Here is an 18,191-nt window from a genome sequence, read left to right on the forward strand (position 1 = left end):
TTTACTATTACAAATAAAGAGTAGTGCCATTCTGAGCACTGAAGTCTATTTAAATTAGAAAATAGCTTGCAAGCCAGCCAGCGCATAAATTCTGCTTTAGTCAGCATGAAACAGGACTTGTGGGTCAGAGTCCAAAGTGTGGGGTGGCACACAGATGTGACGTTCATGTGAAGCTGTGTGTTCACAGGTGAGGTCACAGTGTGAAACCACCACCACTGAGCTGACAAACACCTGTTTGACCACACCTCTGTGTCCCCACCTAAAGGTTTGGGTTACATAAGAACAGAAAAGCAAATGTTATAAGTACCTGAATGGATCCTGCTGCATATCAATTGCAACCTAAAGCTGCTATAGCTGGCCTCAACAGGGAAATTTAACAGAGAAATAACAAAAAAGGAGTGACAAAACGAAACAAATGCGGTTTCCAGGTATTGGAGTGGTTAAGTACAGTAAGGGTGAGGATATCACATGTCTCCCACGCTAACTTATTAGTTCCAAGGCTTTTCAAAAGACTTTGAAACCACAACTATTGCTTTTTAGTGTCTCGGATACAACGTACAGTCACTGTGTGCAGTGTAATGTGACTACAGGAGTAAGACAACAGGTTACAGCTAGGAAGAGCAACAAACCAACTCGGTACAGTAGCAGTCAAAATAAACCTCACACCGCTTGTTCCGGTTTCTATGTGTCAATACTTTATGCAAGTGTTCTTCCTCGTCTCACCTCAATTAAACGAAACTGTGGTTATTATTTCGCCGGTTCCTTCTTCCAGTCATTAGGGAGTTCATGCGGCTTCTGCTCTGCTGCTGCTGCTGTTGTAGTCGAGCCCATCCCCCATCCACACAAGCTGGTAGACAGATAAAAGTTTCCCCCCGTTTTCCACCTTCAGTTTTAACTCTTTCTTTTTTAAAAACTTTCCTCTGTTGTCGTGGTTTTCCGCTCACTGTCCTCTTTCCATGGACGTCCAGGTTTGTGTGCACGACCAGCGGGGCTCGGAGTTTGAACAGGGAAGGACAACAGCAGCTCGGTTTGCCCGCCTTGCAGTTGGCTCACTTCAGCCTGCTGCTGCTAACACAAGTGCCGCCCCTAAACCTGAATACTTCCTACAGCACTACAGGAGGAGCGCTGCCCTCATTAGCAGACGGAAGCTATCGCGCATCCACAGCCAACCCAGGTGGAGCGTTGCAACGTTAAAGAGGCGTTTCCTTGATTTAGTGCGATATTTTCTTAAAATTTGGGGGGATTTAGAGAGAAAGGTTAAAGCATGGCTTATATGAAAGCAGCAGAGGCCGAGATATCCAAACGTTTTCACGAATATGGGCCCATTTGGTTCCAAAATCACTGGATCCTACATTTCCCATAATGCAACTCGAGCCTTTCACTACCTTTCGCGTCTTTTAAAGGGGAAATGCACTTTTTTTAAAAAAAAAACAAACTTTTTTCCATTTGCATTGGGTATTTGGAGTTCCTAGTAGGAAATTTTAACTGGGACCAGAGCTGAAAAATAAAGCCAACACAGAAGTGCCCAAAACTCACATCGATGTATTTAATCTGGATACAACCATGGAGGCGGGGTCCTGTTTATTCCTGTGAGAGCTGCCGAATGGTGCAAGAAAGCTCTTTTTCCTGGTGTAGAATCAGTGTAAAATACACAGATCTACTGGCCCATAGTGCATGCACACTAGAGATTTACAGCAACCACGTGTGCCCAAGCGGGAAACTTCAGCAAGCCAAACACGGGGCTTCAAAACTGGAGACCATAGGCCAATAGGTGGCCATTTCCACTGTTTTTACAGTCTATGACTGAAATGCCCCCTGAAGTTTTCAGACTCAGAAATTCTGGGGAACCTCACCAACTCTGACCTCAAATGTATTAGGGCTGCTCCGCGCATCAACAGTAGTGAAAGCTGTTGGTAAAATACTGTTTATAGCACTTCTGTCTTATTTGTTTCTCATTGAAATAGTCACACAGTCAAAGTCCTCACTCACAATCCAGTCCAACAGCTATCTCTGGAAATGTTGCTACAGCACACATTGCAAAAATAAAGCTTAATGTGTTGTTATCAGCTTGTATTGTTAACAACATCTTGGTTTTCTGACTTGTACTGGAAGGTGGTCGATTCGGGTGTGATGTCACTCCCAGCTCTGACCTCCAACTTCTGAGGTAAATGTAATGCAGCATTAGATAAGATACCCCTGTATATGTTAAATAAAGCTACTACTGGCTTAGCATTAAGACTGGAAATAAAGGGAAACAACTAGTGTGGCTCTGATGGTAGTGATAAAAGAAAAATGCCTATAGCATGTCAGGACTCAGGACACACGTTATCTTGTTTATCTTGTTTTAATTAGTTAAAAAAAATTGAGTGTAAAAACCAATATGTCGTGGTTTTACAGGGAGGTTATGTGCCAGACTATTTCCTGGAGTCTGGTCGCCAGTGTGAGTTTGCCAGGCATCCAGTGGAGACGCCAAAGTGACTCAGTGTTTTTACACTGTGATTTTTGTCCGAATTAAACAAACAATAAACAACCTTTGGAAACAGCCAGGTTAGCGGTGTCCTGTTCCCTGTCTTTGTGCTAAGCTAAGCTAACCAGCTTCTGGTGCTGCCTATATATTTACCATAAATATCAAACTATTTCTTTCAACTTGATGTCCCTAATTTCTAAATATTCTGTTATACAATTTAGTCACCAAGCCCAAATTGAGATAACTCTTCAGAGTTATAGAGCACATTTTATCCATCTGATTAGAATTAGTAAAATCAGTGTAGTGTCCCTTTAATGCACCTCAATAAAAAGACTAGATTACCAACCACACAAATCTGAAGGGTTCTCAGAATCTCAAGGTCACTGTACTGTCACTGTCAGCTGGCTTTGGTAATTTTATTCACTGGTAGTTTGATGGGGAATTTGCACCACCAAAGTACAGTGTCAAATAAGGTGCCATTGAAACTCGATCAAACTGCAATGTTTAATATCACAGCCATCAAAGCATAAAACATACATTAGATTATTTCTGGGTGTTATTCTGTTTTTTTGGGTTTGAATTTGTCATTTTTCATCTGCTGAAATCCTTTTTAACCATATTTGGCACATGGAGAAAATGCACACTATTTCCACTAGGTGGACTGTCACAGTCAATGTTGCTGAAAATCAATGATCCCAGGCTGTGATAATCAAAACAAAAAAATCCACTTTACATGTAGAGTACATACATTGAAAATAATACATTTTGCGTGTGTGTGTGAAAAAAAAAATGAAAAAAATGAACTCCATAGAAGTAGAAAATAATATTAATGTATAATTTTTTAAAGCTTGATTTTGAAAAGCACATTTTGTGCGCAGAGCGATATGAGTGTGATTGATCAAGGGTTGATTACGTTTATATTGTGCTCATATTTTAATCAAATTGTTATTAATCAAACTACCACAAAAGGAAATAATGAAGTGTCATTCAAGCATATAAATAACGGTTGTAACTTGGAGGTGATGTTGCACAGATGGCAATATTTGGTGTTCAGCAGGGGCTGAATAGCAAAACAATCCAACCTAACCTGTTATTCTGGCTCAACAATAATGTGGGTTGTTTGATGATAACTCTTTCCAATACAACCCATCAAAATTTGATCTCACTGACCTATTTTTTGGCACAATATCATGAAGTATTCACATGTGACATGAGACAGTGCGGCCTCACCTTCAGGCCTGTACTGAGCTATGATGGTGACAGTCTGTCCGGCTCTCTTCAGCGCTGCAGCCGCCTGCTCATGTGTGGCGTTCCTCAGGTTCACTCCATTCACCTGCAACAAAGCAGGCGGACAAAAAGAATCTTTCAGCAAAGAAAACCCAGAATAGATCTAAGAGGTGTGTTGCCTGTCTAATTGTAAAAATCTGCAGTGGAAACAAGTCAAGCTGGATGAGGCTGAGCTTTTAAAAAGAGATAGGATCTGCCCTTATCATGTAAAAATCTAGTTATGAATTTGTTTTAAAATTGTGACTTTGTCTGATTTGAATGACCTTCAAAATCAAAACGTCACAGTAAAGACACTTATTAACCCTTATATTTAAGACTACAAGCAGCACTGAAATAAGACAGGTGTATATTTAGAGCAACACTGGATTCTGAAAAGGTTAAGAGTTATGAAATACAAGTCAGGGGATTTAAATATGTAATTTATTGGATACTTTATTGATTCACAAAATTCTCTTGTCTGGCAGAGCGCAGCTAAGCTCCCTCAAAGTTGTAATGGATTTAATGTCTTGCCCAAGGACATTTCAGCGGGGCAAATGTTTGCTGGATTTCTGAACACTCAGCCACCTTAATTTTAGCATCATTATTCTGAAACTTGTTGTCGATGTGGGTAAACAGAAAATCTGAGGTTGAGATGCTGACCGAGAGAATCCTGTCGCCCCTCCTCAGCTCGCCGCTCAGGTCAGCCGGCCCTCCTGCCAGGATGAAGGAGACGAAGATGCCTTCTCCATCTTCTCCGCCAACGATGTTGAAGCCCAGGCCTGTGGAGCCCTTGTGCAGCAACACCTTCCTCGGCTCCCTGCCAAAGAGAGTGACAGGGTCAGGGTGAAGGGCAGGACAGAGAGCATAAAAGAGATGGACAGAAAGAGAGATATGACCAGAGCTAAAATATACACAGATGCTGTTTCAAACAACAGCCATCTTCTAGAGTATGATGCCAAAATGTCCTGTGCTGCAAACTGTAGCCTACAGATGGTTTTATACATCCACTGTGTGTATGTCTGGAATTGAGAGCTGTAAAGGAGCTGTGTTAGATTTAGGGGGATTTAGTAACATCTACAGGTGAGGATTGCTGATTGAAACCAGCTGAAACTTCTCCAGGTTAGGATTCCTTCAGTGTTAATTGTTCAGGAGGTTTTTATCAGGAGCTGAATTATCTGCAGAGGTTTCTTCTTCTCCAAAACCAACAAACCAGGTGATTAAACCAGTAAAACACGGAATAGAGCAATTTTCAAGTAAAAAATCAGATTTTTTCCCATGCTGCTAGTCCAGCACCTGCTAATGTGTGCTGATAACATAATGTGAGCTCTGATCCCGACATTCAGGATGTTTTTACCATGAGCCAAATTATCTGCAGTGGTCTCTTCCTCTGCATAACAAACAGACCCAGCGATTTTAACCAGTAAAAAGACTTTCAAATCAGTGTTTTCATAGACATAATTTGACATGTCAGAGACTGGCCGCTAACCCAGCACCTGCTCACCTTTTCTCTGATAACTTAAGATCCAGACGTTCAGGAGGTTTTTTTTTTATCTGCAAAGGTCTCTTTATGTCCACAGTTATGAGTTAAAAAAATCAGTGTTTTTCTGACACTTAACTCTGCAAGGGGGCTGCTAAATACGGCGGCAAACGCAAAAACGAGAAAAGCCCTGTGCAGAGCCACTGTCCTGTTTGTCCTGTCCTGTTTTGGGCTACTGTAGAAACGTAGCGGAGCCACACAGTGATCTCTGTGGACAAGGACCTGCTCCCTGTGTAGGTATAAACATCTGATTCTAAAAATCTTATTTTTAGGTGATTATAAACTAAAGAAAACACACTTATTATATTATATTCCATTTCTGCCTATATATCCCCCTGAATCCTACACAAGACCTTTAAATACATCTTTAAAATAAATTATCTACAGGACCATTCACCAGCAGAACACAATAATTAACCATTTAGTGTCACACTGCTAATAAAGATAATGTGAATTACACTGATAACACTGCAAACAGTTTTGCAATAGACACAGTGAATGCAATAAAACAAGCAGAATCACGTTTGGCAGCAAATGCACATTATCTCCTGGTTATAGGACTCTCTGCTTTGCATGGCAGTCTCATGGACATGTACACACGTGTACACATTTAAACACCCACTCATATTAATGTACACAGACACAATGAGCCACCTCCTGCTCGACAGACCCGCTCTGCTTCAGCTTTAGCCACTATGACTCATCCTCCAGCAGGCTATTCAGACTGCCTCAGTTTAAGATGCGAGAGAGGCCAAACCACCGCTATGGTCCTGCAAAAGCCCTCTGAGAACACACTTCACACAAGCACAAACACACACTCTAGGAAGCACAGCGTTGGTTCTTACACACGCTCACACATACTTTATACACAAATGCACACATAGACATACACGCACGCACACACAGAGCTGCACACAGTTTCCTCTCAAACACTGCATGGTTCCCATTAGTGGTCTTCTCTCGCAGTACTCAGCCTGCGGTCTACAGGAACAATTCCTACTCAATCCCTAATGGCTGCGCTCTAACTTGCTGTTAAGACCATTTTCCTATCGATGGCAGCCGAGGCAGCATTCCAGACTTTCAGAATCATACCCACGACTGGCTGGAAAAAGCGTTGATTACTCCACTAAAAGACATTAAGAGCATCGGAAAGTCCTAGATTGTAAAACGGTGCCTACAGAAAGACTCCAGGGAGCTTAACCAAAGTGTATTCATTGGACATTAACTGAACTTTGATGCAGATGATATTTTGTAAGACCACTAAAAAGACTGATATGGACATAGTGAGTCGTCACAAGTAGTGTTTCTACAAGCTGCATATTCAATTTGATTGTACTGACAAAGCTTAAAACTTTATTTTCCCTCAGTCTTTTAGATCTTTTTAGTACCAGAGATGAAAAGCTAAAGAATAAAAAAAACATGACAAGTGGCAAATGCTTTTAAATATGCCAAAACAAGTGATTTTCCTTTAAACAAGTCAAGCTTAAAATAACCTCCCTTTCCATCTTGAGCTTTTCGTTCCAGCTCCACGAGGCACACAGATCTCCATGGTTACCTTAGGATCCGGAAATGGTGCTTGCTTCTGAAAGAGCATTTCCTAACCGTGCGCTCAGGCAGGCTCCTCACCAGCGACATGGAAGATGAGATGTTGACCGTGAACATGGTGGTTATGCGGCTATGGCACATCGCCCTCACTCCTCGACCTCCCTTCCTGTCCAATTTTAGATGCTCCTGTGTTCTGGGCCTGGTGTTCCCTATCTCATCCTTGTGTGCTGTGATGGGAAGCAGCTCCTCTTTGGGGCTGTCACAAAAGCTCTTTCCCCATCATCACCAGCAAGGCGAGACTTAACATTTAACCCTAACGCTCCCACACAAATCATCTTTGTGCAACTCTACAAGAAGAGGCCCAAAATCACCCCTCGCTCACATCTGGAGTCACCAGGACTGCATGACATCGAGAGCATCAGGACTCTGCAGATGTGTTGAACTGGCGGTTATCCAAGTTTGATCCCCTTTTCACACCCTCCTGTCCCCTCGTCTCTGCTGCTTTGTGTCCAGCCCCCCTCTGATGCAGCACACCAGCATTCCTGTCTGTCAGCCCAGGCCCTCTGGAGAATAGGCAGACAGATTCCCAGAAGCTCCTTGCTAATTTGTCAAAGTGTAAACAAACTGAGGAGCTCATGAACTGACTTTCACGACTTTTGTGCTGACGCCCTCATACTTTGTGACCTGGCTCACAGGAAAATAACGCACAGACTACTGTGGAATATTTGGACACATGAGGGCAATGTCTCTTTGCAATCCTACAGTCAGTGCAATATGCATGTGTGTGTTTCTGCATGCTCCATTCATCCGTAGGATGTGCACTGCCTGGACACTGTCATGAAGAATGGGAAAGAATTCCTACGGTTTTAAAAGCACGGATCACGTCCTCCCTCCCTATCACAAGACCTGCCTCCCCTCCCTCCTCCCCTTTGCTTTTCATCCATGCCAAGAATGTAAACAGTCACAGAGTGGTAAAAAACCTTTCTCTCTGCTCAGCCATTTCTCCTGTGACTCTTTTCACCAATTCAGAACCCCCCCTGCCAATGCCACCGCTATATTTTCTCCTGTCTGCTTCAGTGTTTTGGCTGAGGCGGCCGCAGCTCAATCCTAAATCTGTGAATGGATATCTGGGCTGCAGGGTTCAGCAGGTCATGCTGCCCTGGACTCAGCCCAGTAATTGGCTCTGCTTGGCTGATTAATGGTGGACGCTACAGATGGACGCCATTTTCCACCGACAGACACCACCTCTCGCAGCACTTTTATCTCCCCCTGTTCCCCTGAATGGATCAGCTTATGTAAAGAGGCGTGTACTGATAAAAATTAAAATGCTGCATTGTATTCATTTTCACTGCTGAAATTTCACCCACAGATTTGCTGCCTCTTCTTCATGCCCTGCTATTTTCTTCTCATTTGACATGGGGAGAAATGTATTCACTGCTAAGGTGATAGACAGTTTAAGATATTCCATGCCTCGCACTGTGACTAAGAATAAAATTGGAGCGATGAATGATTAACACCTAAGACAAATACTCAGTTGAATCTCCTGTCTTTTATTTCAAACTCCTCTTTGTGCTTTTGCAGCTCTATAAAAACTCTTCATAGAGAAGTCTTCCTTGCTACTGACGGCTGAATTCTTGCGCCGACCAGTCAAAGGTTTTGTTTGTGTGTGTGCATGAGACACATAATGTTACTGATTAGCTTACCTGCTGCTGCAGTCCTCTGTATTTACATAAGCTGTGCCTGGACAAAGCAGCCTTACTGAAAGCATTGTTATGTATATCTAACAACTGCAGCCCCGATAGGAGCAGCAGAGGGGAGCTGCTTGTTTAGTGATTCTGCACACTGTCACCACCGCACACAAGCATGTTTACACCAAACATGCATATTTAAACACAGAGGTTTTATCTCTTATCGAGTCCAGTGTGGACAGAGACAAGGATGCACTGTCATATCTACAGAAGAAGGGGGTAATATCAGATGGAGGAGGGGGAGGATGTGTCTGCGATGACACCACTGAGGGGGATGTGCAGATGGGCAGAGGGCCGATACAAGCTCTGACTCATTCCTCACAACCAGCCTGCTCCACTTCTGCGGAAGCCTGTGCTTACTACAGCATCCATCTAAAATAACCACTCCCGGATGGAGCCAATGGGGGAGCTGCTGGTGCTGGAGGGAGGTGTCTGCTATGTGTCTGTCAGTGTGATGGAGCTGGATGCTCATCTGCTGTGATTGGGATCAAGTCGCTTGTCGGCCATGATGTCCTCTGAGACACTCTTTTCTGATTATGCGGCGGACATGGCACACAATACCACTAGGCGAACAGGTGCACGCATGGTCGCAGTATGTAGAGCGTTCTCATTTGCACCGCTGATTTATGGGATTTACGGTGTTCAGGATGTATACCCTAAGGTATGAGCAAATACACTGTAAAATCTGACAAGTTGATCTTACTTAGAAAAATCTAGGACACCGATGGCTTAGAGAAAGCTAAGAAAAAACAACTAGTCTCACATTAAGTTCATTTTATATCAATTTGTTCGGTTTACTTAATATTTTGTATTAACTTCATTTTGTGAAGTCAAATTAAAAATGATAAGTAAAATTAACTTGTTAACAAGCTAGTCTGACTTAACTGAACGGTTGTGTTTACACGGTGTATTTAGGAAACTTATCACATTTGATGAATTAATTGATTGAGTACACTAAAGAATTATTAGTTCACAGAATTTTTTTATATTTTAACAAAATCTTGAGCATCTTGTGACAGAAATTATATAATCAAAACAAATCAACTTAAAGCCTCATTAAAATAAGAATAAAAATAAAAAATAGATTTTTTTTGTTGATTTTTGGTTTTAAGATTTCTATAGGACTCCATGTTATGCTGTTTTATCACAAATATCAATACTCAATCGAGCTTCAGCCAACTTGCAAAATACATAAAACTGTTAAGTCGACTAACTTGGGTTACTTAAGTTGCAATCACTAAAACAGAACATGTTCATTTCACCTGTCATATTTAAGTTGCAACAATGTCACAAAATTAAGTAATAACAACTGAAATTTAAGTAAAATTCACAAATAAGTATGAAATAAACATAAATCAAAACTAATAGTTATATTTACTTAACTTTATCAAGGCAATCGGTTTCCTAGACTTATAAAAGCAAGCTTGTGAGTTTACAGTGTATTGCAGTGTACAGTATGTGTGTGTGATTGGTGCTGGCAGCATGGGTGATGAGAGGGGTAAGACCTGAGTGCATGGCCTGGTTTTCTCCATGTGCAGATGAATCATGACAGCTGCAGGACTGTCTGCTGTTACTGGTCCGCTGGCCCACACCAGATCAGACTCTTACTCCCCCGTTACATTTATGGCAACAGCAAGACTCCGTGTTTATATTTACATACATGGAGCAGCAGGCAAAACATTCCATCGCCGCAAAGCAGAATATTTGTGCTGGGCGGCTGCCGTCAGCCCTCCCATCCTCGTGAACTCTCCTTCTTTTTAATACCTGCCATTAGTTACAGCCACACCACAGTCTGTCATTTTCTCTCCCATACACACACATGCAGGAAAACACACATTGGCAACAACACATGGTATTTATGCCATACAACATAAGATACTGTATGTCCAACACAAATGCATTACATAAAAGCGATGGTTCACACACAGAAATGCCGGGGCATTCATCCATGAGGTGAAGCATGATGGGCAAGCAATGTGGATGTAATGTAACAAATAACAGAAACACAACTAAAACACCAGACAGGAGGCCTTTTGCACATTTGGTAATGCCAAACACATTGCCATAAATATCATGTATATTATTGTCCTCACTCAGCAGTAACCACCAGTAAAAGTAGCTTGGCCCGAGATAGAGGCTTAGTTTTTTTCGATGCCTCCTGACAGATGGAATTGAGCAGCTTGTGGGAGCGTGAAGCCCTTTCGGCTGCACTCCCCGCGGAGATGTGTTTGCGAAGAGCAGGTATGACTCCATTTTAAACCGCGATAAACAGGGCCCTATTGTTTTTAGATTCAAAGATGTGAGCAGATTAGTAGAAAATTGATGGACAAATAATGACTATGGGGTAGACCTTTGAAATGATGAAAAGTAGAGCAGAAAAACAAAAACAACCCCAAAAAGGGCAAGAAATAATAAGCCAATGTCCTATGAAATGTTTTAGCTCTGCAGTCAATTTGCTTTGATAGTGTTTCATTTTTTAGCGCAGTGCGTGTGAAATCAGTAAAGATTAAGCAGCTGCACATGAGTCAAATAGTGAGCGTGTCATACAAACATAAAAAGCAGCAACATACAGCATACAAAGCAGGAAAGTAGACATAAGGTGTGGGAAACATTTACATGCAAACCTAGAGACATAAAGAAGAAGTTGCCATATCTCTCCTCTCCATCTTCTGCTTGTGTAATTTGTGCACAAATGTGTCACAACATAGCACTGGTGAGGCTGTAGTCGCCTGCTCGCCCTGCCCTGTCTGACGCCAGATCCAGATGCTAAGCTACACAGAGGAGGGTTGGTTAGCAAGGCGGGATGGACTAGGTTAGTACCTGCTAGAGAAGGGGAGTGGACCTTGGCACAAGGGAGCAGGGGAAGGACAGAAGCCTCTGTAGAGGGCCTGGGGCACCTTCATGTCCCCAGGTTTGTGGATGACACTGTAAATAGGTTCAGCCCTGCTGTGGGGTACAGGAATCACAGTGAACGGGACAAGTGTAGGACACAAATAAAGCACACATACCAACAAGGATGCGACAAATGCACATACAAGTCATGTAGACAGCTTGTACAAGGACATTACAGGGGCCACATAACGAACACTCATCCAGTAACACATTCGCTCCACGACACACGGACACGCATAAACGCCCGCATGCAGTCACGCACACACAGTGGGGAATAAAGCCTCCTCCCCCCGAGCTGTGGGTTAAGATGACTCAAGGCCTTGTGGGGCACTCCAATCAAGCCTCTATGAATGCTACTTCTGATCCAGTACTTGGATAGGAGGTCAAAGGTTAAAACACAGTCATAACAAGTACAAGAAGTGACAAGAGGCCTCTCTGCAAAGTATGTGGTCAGCACACAGCCACCACACACTGTCAAGCTATAATACAGTCTGCACCACCAGGGCTGTGATGAACTTACATTTGTAAACAAAGCATTGTTTTTGCCTCAGGAAACACTTCATGAGGGCAATTCTGTGCGTACATGTGTCATTAAAATAAACCACACCACCTTATACGACACCTAAGACTGCAACACAATGGAGGCAAAGAGAACCCATGCAAAACTAAAAATTAGATTCAAAAACTGCCATTTAATTGTTCGCAATTTGTCTTTGCTCACTACAACGACAGCAAAAACACAACATGGCCCTTAGCTGATATCCACAAGCGGTCTACTGTATGTGCTGTGAACATTCAGGTCTACACTCATAGAGCCTGTATGAGTGTAACGTATGAGAAGAGGGTCATTCATGGAGAACCCGGTCTGCGACCTACCTCGTGAAGTCTTCCTCCCCCAGCATGTGGCGGGGGACTGGCGAGTACCTGGACGGGGTGACCTGGGGCGGCGGGTACACTGGCTTGGGCTCCATTGCCCCCATGTAGTTGTGGCTGACGTGGTTGTCCACCATGGTGGGGAAGGCTGGAGGGAGGGCCAGGCCAGTAGGGGGAAAGAAAGAATGATTACAACACAGGCACAACAGAAACGCTGCGTAAGATGCAAGCAAACTACGAATAAAGGTAGCCAGATTATCTAAACCACTATTTATAAAGCCCATTATCACAAAACACAGTTTCCTTCAGAGGGCTTTACAGCATACAACATCCCTCTATCCTTAGACCCTCACATCGCCTAAGGAAAAACTGCCCAAAAAAACCCCTGTAACGGGGGGAAAAAATGGAAGAGATCTCAGGAAGAGCGGCTGGGGTGGGATCCCTCGACAGACGTGCAATAGATTTTGTAAATAACGAATAAATTACAATTAAAAAAAATGTCAGTAATAGTTCCGAAGTGCACAGAAAAAACTGCATGCACACAACTACACCAAGTACAGCGGGTCAGATTTGAACCAGAAAAGTTGATGTGGTGCTGTCGATGTTTCATCTGACAGTTTGGGTTATAATTTCGGCATTGCCTTCATTTTCTCTTTCCAATAAATTTGCCCAATCTGTGTTTAAACTTGTCGTATTGTCCGGCTGCTTGTCATTTTTGCTCTTCCTTTTTAGCAATGAGCCCTAAAAACCTGCAAATCTGTAAGCATTTCAGTACCTCCGGTTCCGTTGTCTCAAAGTGGATGGGTTTTTTTTTAATGGGTTTTTGTTTAGAGGCCTAAAATGAGGTCTTTTGTTAACATAAGCTTAAGAGACTTTCACGTTTTGTTCTATGAAATGAAATACATCAGTAAATACCCCAAGCTTTTATGTGTCTTAAAAAAGGCGGTTGCTAACAAGTGTCTAAAGGAGACTACAGAAGGTCATCACGTTGAACCGTGCTGAACACGGCTTAACAGCCTTGTAGTGGAGGCGACACGAACGTAGTGTATTTTGTTTTAGGCTAGCAGTAGCTTTGTAATTCTGGTGAGTGCATTTAGGCTTCAAAAATCCTAAAAAGTGGTGTTTATTTGGGAAGATAATCATGCTGACCAAAATGTGTATCATAGACATTTGTTAACCACAGAGCTTATTTTCTGCAATAATCCAAAATCCAATGAAAAAGTCTCATAGGCTTTTTGACGCGGCTTCCAGGTTTACCTACAGAAAAACATCAACCCTAAGTTTGTCGCAATTAGATTTGAACAACGTTTATTGGCAACATGAATGGGTACCAAAGCCAAAAGGTTAGGACCCGGATTGTATGGAACCAGAGTCTCCCAAAATAGCATTCAGGATATTGGGTTTTTATACGTGCATGATCATCTCTTGGATGTATGAGCAGAGATGTTTCAATAATCTGGACCTAATGTTGTTTTAAATTTGTCTATCGTCTATCACCTTTTCTAAACAGTTGGTTTAGTCATGGACTCAAAAGACACAATCGCAAGCATGGAAAACCTTTTCTCTGAATTTACATTCTTGATGGAAGCCGTTGAGCATGATAAAACAAGCGTTTCAAATCCAGATCATCTGACCACGGGGTTATACTGTCAGAGCGGGGTTAAGTCTGCATTAAGAGTTCACTTAAACCCTTACAACTGCAAACATTCAGAACATACAAAACAGCCCTCAATAGTCCCCCTCTAATACTAAATCACTGTTCTGTGGAAATTTGAGAAGCTGCAGCTCAAGATCGTGGGCTCTCATGAGCAGGTGGGATGTGAGAAACCATCCACACTCAGTGGGAGGCAGAGAACTGCGCTTGTTGTTGCTGTGGGTAGGATTTTGTGTGTGTGTGTGTGTGTGTGTGTGTGTGTGTGTGTGTGTGTGTGCGTGTGTGTGTGTGTGTGTGTGTGTGTGCGCGCAAGCATTCACTACATTCACTATGTGGGTGTATGGGCATAGCAGTTTTGGGGAGAGAACAGTGATCCAACACTAACATTCAACATCTCTGATGAAGATAAAAAGATGATTCTCAGTGCAAAACGTACTAACATGGACCCTGACTTCTAAATCACCCTTTACCATAAAAAAAAACATTTTATATAAATAAACCTGATCTAGTTTTAAAGCTGGCTGCTATGAGGATTACTGCACTGATTTCTCACCTGGGGCACTTGTGCCCAAGCGGGTACTTCTGCAGTTGCCTCGGGGTATGTGGAAAGATTTTAAGGTAACTCAAATAATTTGAAAAGAGATAAATTACAATTTGATTAAAAGATTATATCCAAATGTTAAGTCTGCAACACCTTAAAAAGTTATATTGCAGTTATTTTATTCATTTTAATTTTAGTTTATTGAGTTAGAAATAAATACCCTAAACAGTTCAAATAATTAGGGACTGTTTGTTATTCATGAGAGGGGAGGAGGTGGTGCAAAATGGTGGACGCAATTAAAATAATTTTTAAGCACTGAGGAGGGAGTTATGTTTTTTTTTTTGATGTGGTTTGGAAGAGGGACAGTTTTTCTTTAAAAATTTCCCAAATCACACAATTTATCATAGCTAGATCTGTAAAATATGGTTATTAATGGTGGATGGAGTTTCATTCAATTTCCCCAAGCTACTTAGGGCGGCTCAAGTAAAAAATATTTGTAAAATATATTTATAAAAAAGAAAGTCACACCTCAGCCACCCCCCTGCTCTGGTAAGTAAAGTACAGTCCCTTACCTAAAAGTAATGTATAAATTGTGTAAATTGTGGAAATAGTCAGACTGACTAAACAATTCAAATAATGAACTTAAAGTAATGGATAAACGCTCAAAATAGTTATCTTAAAGTATTGGCTGATAGTTTACACTGTTAGCTTAAAGTAATGAATAACTGGTTGAAATAGTTTGCAAAAAGTAATGCATAATGGTCAAAAACAGTTAACTGACAATGATGAAGAAACAGTTAAAATAGTTGTTTCAAAGTTATGGATAAATGGTTGAAATAGTTTGCTGAAGTAATGAATAAATGAATAAAACTCATTGCCATAGTGGTGGCAGCTGATCAGACCAAACAAAATATTGACAATTCAATTGTATGGATTTTCGAGCGTACATCGGGAATCTTTGAAGCCCTACATGAGTTCATCTGACAGGTCTGTTGAGTAACTCAGACCAAAGAGGTTGGTGATCTCTGAATTAGTGAATATAAAATGTGGTTTCTGACACTGGCAGTGTGTGAACAGTGTTTGCAACACAACCAGGAGGACTGGAACAACAAGAAGAGGTAGATACGTACTGCTGGAGTAGTCTGGAGGCGCGTACATGTCGTTGAGATGCACAGGTCCAGGCTTGGCCACCTTGAGGTAAACCATATCGGAGGTGTTCTTCAGCGCAGCCACTGCCTCCTCATGACGCACATCCTGTAGCACGATGTTGTTCACCTGATGATTGTCGAGAGAAGACAGGAGGAAAAAAAATCCTTGTATCAACACTTGAACACCTCGTGTCTTTGCTGCACTGTGACAGCAACACGCATCACAGCAGCCATCACACCAGCCAACACAATAATGAATCATAGCTTGGAGGTATTATGAGATTTCAGTACATTTCAACAGCAGAGTGAAAGGTTGGTGTGCTGCGCAGCGTTAACAGAGGTCAAAAGCAGTAGGTAGAGGTTCTTAAAGATGCTCTGAATTTCTGCAGTTTCTCTTTTTTAAGATCCAATTCCCTGGAAATATACTGTCAGTCAAAAGTTTTTAAACACATCATATATTATATCAGCTTTTGGTTAAATCTTAAGCAATGTGCTCTATGTAAATAACGCATAGTACAGTATGTGTGAAATGAGAACTGGCTAAGATTTTAGATTACTGCAAATATCCTGGATCTTGATCACTTTAATTAAACACCTGGTGCACACTGAAGTTGCAACCATAATGTAAATTTCTGTCGGTCAATTGTCTCTTTGCGGTCTTTTTAGCGTCTAGATGCCTTTTTGTAACGTGAGACAGAACAAATATCTTAGACGGCTTTTCATTTCTTAGAGGAGTATCATCTCTTTTATCTGTGAACTGGCATTTGACTGTCTGAGTTTGTGTTTTGTTAACTGTCAAGTTTCCAATGGGATTCTTAATTTGAGTAGTTTTTTTCACTTTTTAAAATGTATTCATCTATTTTTTAAGTAATAGCAGTTTGCAATCAAATAAGGTCTTAAAAAAACACATGAAGAAAAAACATTAAACAAAAAGTTAAAAGTTGAGTAAATGATAAGAGTGGGTATCTTTGGTTTCATTTTTCATAATTTAATATGTGTTGCACTGGAGAGGTCAAGTCTATATGCAGCATGTTAAAAACAGGTAGTAGGTTGACTATGGCTACTCAATTTAAAATGTAGTGTTTGTAATTTCCTATATAACTAAAAGTACAAAGTATGTCTCAAAGTTTTAATGAAATTTAAAAAGTGTTTAAAAACTTTTATCTGATGTATTAGCATGTCTGTAAATGCATGTAGAGCTTGGTGATGCAGCCATAGAAATTGCAGCCAGTTGATGCAACAATTAAAAACACCCATCAGATGGGCATGCACGTAAGAAATTACATTACTTTAAAGTTTAAAGTCTGGGGTTATTAAAATGGAGCTGCATGAGTTACTTATGCATATTCAATGTATTACATACAGTAGCTGGCAGTCGTCATGCTCCAGGTTTGCAGAAACAGATAGGGTGTGCACCCCACACAGCTCAGTATTACCCTGCTGTATAGAGGGGTTGATATCAAAACGTGTTTTAGCCACTTTAAAAAACGCCTAACTAAAAATTTTCTATCTCAGTCTTAGTGGACGCTGTATTTTCAATGTGAAGCTTTGTTTCAGTCGGACCGTGTAACGACTGCAAACAGCACTTTCTGACCCAAAAAGCTGACTGGCAGCAGATGACAAATGTAGCGCCGAAGGAAAAGGCTGTGTGACGGCGCGGCAAAGCGATGAAAATACTCTAAATATAGCGTCTACCTTGACTGACACTGATTTTTTTTTTTTTAGGTAGGCCTTTTTTAAACTGGCTAAAATATGTTTTGATATCAACCCTTCTATACAGCATGCTAAATCTGAGCTGTCGGGTTAGCATCCTGTCTGTTTCTGCAAAACGGGAGCACGCCGACCACCAGCTACTGTACGTCATACCTTGGCTATACATAAGTATCTCATACAGCCCACTTGAAAAATCCTAAACTATCCCTTTAAAGTACTGTAATTTCTTACTTGTATGCCCAGCTGATGGGCGTTTTTAATTGTCTCATCTCATGGCCCAAATGGTAGATTATCAATCAGGCACAACATCATAAATGTTGATGTGTGTTGTCTGTCTTTGCATCTTAATAATAAGACAGAAGGGGGCAACCAACAGATAATGTAGTGTAACTAACATGCCCCATAAAAGTTCAGTCATCTACATAAGAGCACACACCTGCCTACCTGAAGCAATACGTGTCTGTAATCACAACCAAAAACTAACTGTTCAACTTGCCAGTGAACTACATAAGCACCTAAAATGAGTTCATTTTTGATTTGAACACTCAATATGTGACTGAGTCAGAGGGAGGCTCGTACAGCTAGCAGGCGGTCTCCGGTCTGCAGCCGTCCATCTTTTTGGGCAGCTCCTCCTTCTATGATCTTGGTAATATAGATGCTGTTATCTCCTGGGATATGTTGGTTGCCGATCCCCCCAGCGATGCTGAATCCAAGCCCTGATTGAGTAACACACACAGTCAGGCACTCAATACATAGAATCACCTCTGATTTTACACATTTTTAGATATATGCAGTGTCTGGGGCTCA

At 41.5% G+C, this 18,191-nt stretch overlaps 1 protein-coding gene across 6 annotated transcripts in view; it reads right to left on the reverse strand.

Moving 5' to 3' along the window:
- The window catches only part of dlg3 (discs, large homolog 3 (Drosophila)), a 103,526-nt gene that overhangs the window by 21,583 nt on the left and 63,752 nt on the right, over positions 1–18,191 (reverse strand). For 4 of the 6 annotated variants that reach the window (XM_042492724.1, XM_042492727.1, XM_042492723.1 and 1 more), the window contains 5 exons: positions 17,964–18,100; positions 15,654–15,798; positions 12,332–12,494; positions 4,394–4,550; positions 3,698–3,800 (listed from right to left, as the gene is read on the reverse strand). In XM_042492724.1, the coding sequence (XP_042348658.1) occupies positions 3,698–3,800; positions 4,394–4,550; positions 12,332–12,494; positions 15,654–15,798; positions 17,964–18,100 (705 nt within the window). The remainder of the gene's footprint in view (positions 1–3,697; positions 3,801–4,393; positions 4,551–12,331; positions 12,495–15,653; positions 15,799–17,963; positions 18,101–18,191) is intronic. The other 2 variants (XM_042492725.1, XM_042492728.1) reach the window with 1 other exon arrangement.

The sequence above is a fragment of the Plectropomus leopardus genome, chromosome 9 (assembly GCF_008729295.1).
Source record: "Plectropomus leopardus isolate mb chromosome 9, YSFRI_Pleo_2.0, whole genome shotgun sequence".
Taxonomy (NCBI): domain Eukaryota; kingdom Metazoa; phylum Chordata; class Actinopteri; order Perciformes; family Serranidae; genus Plectropomus; species Plectropomus leopardus.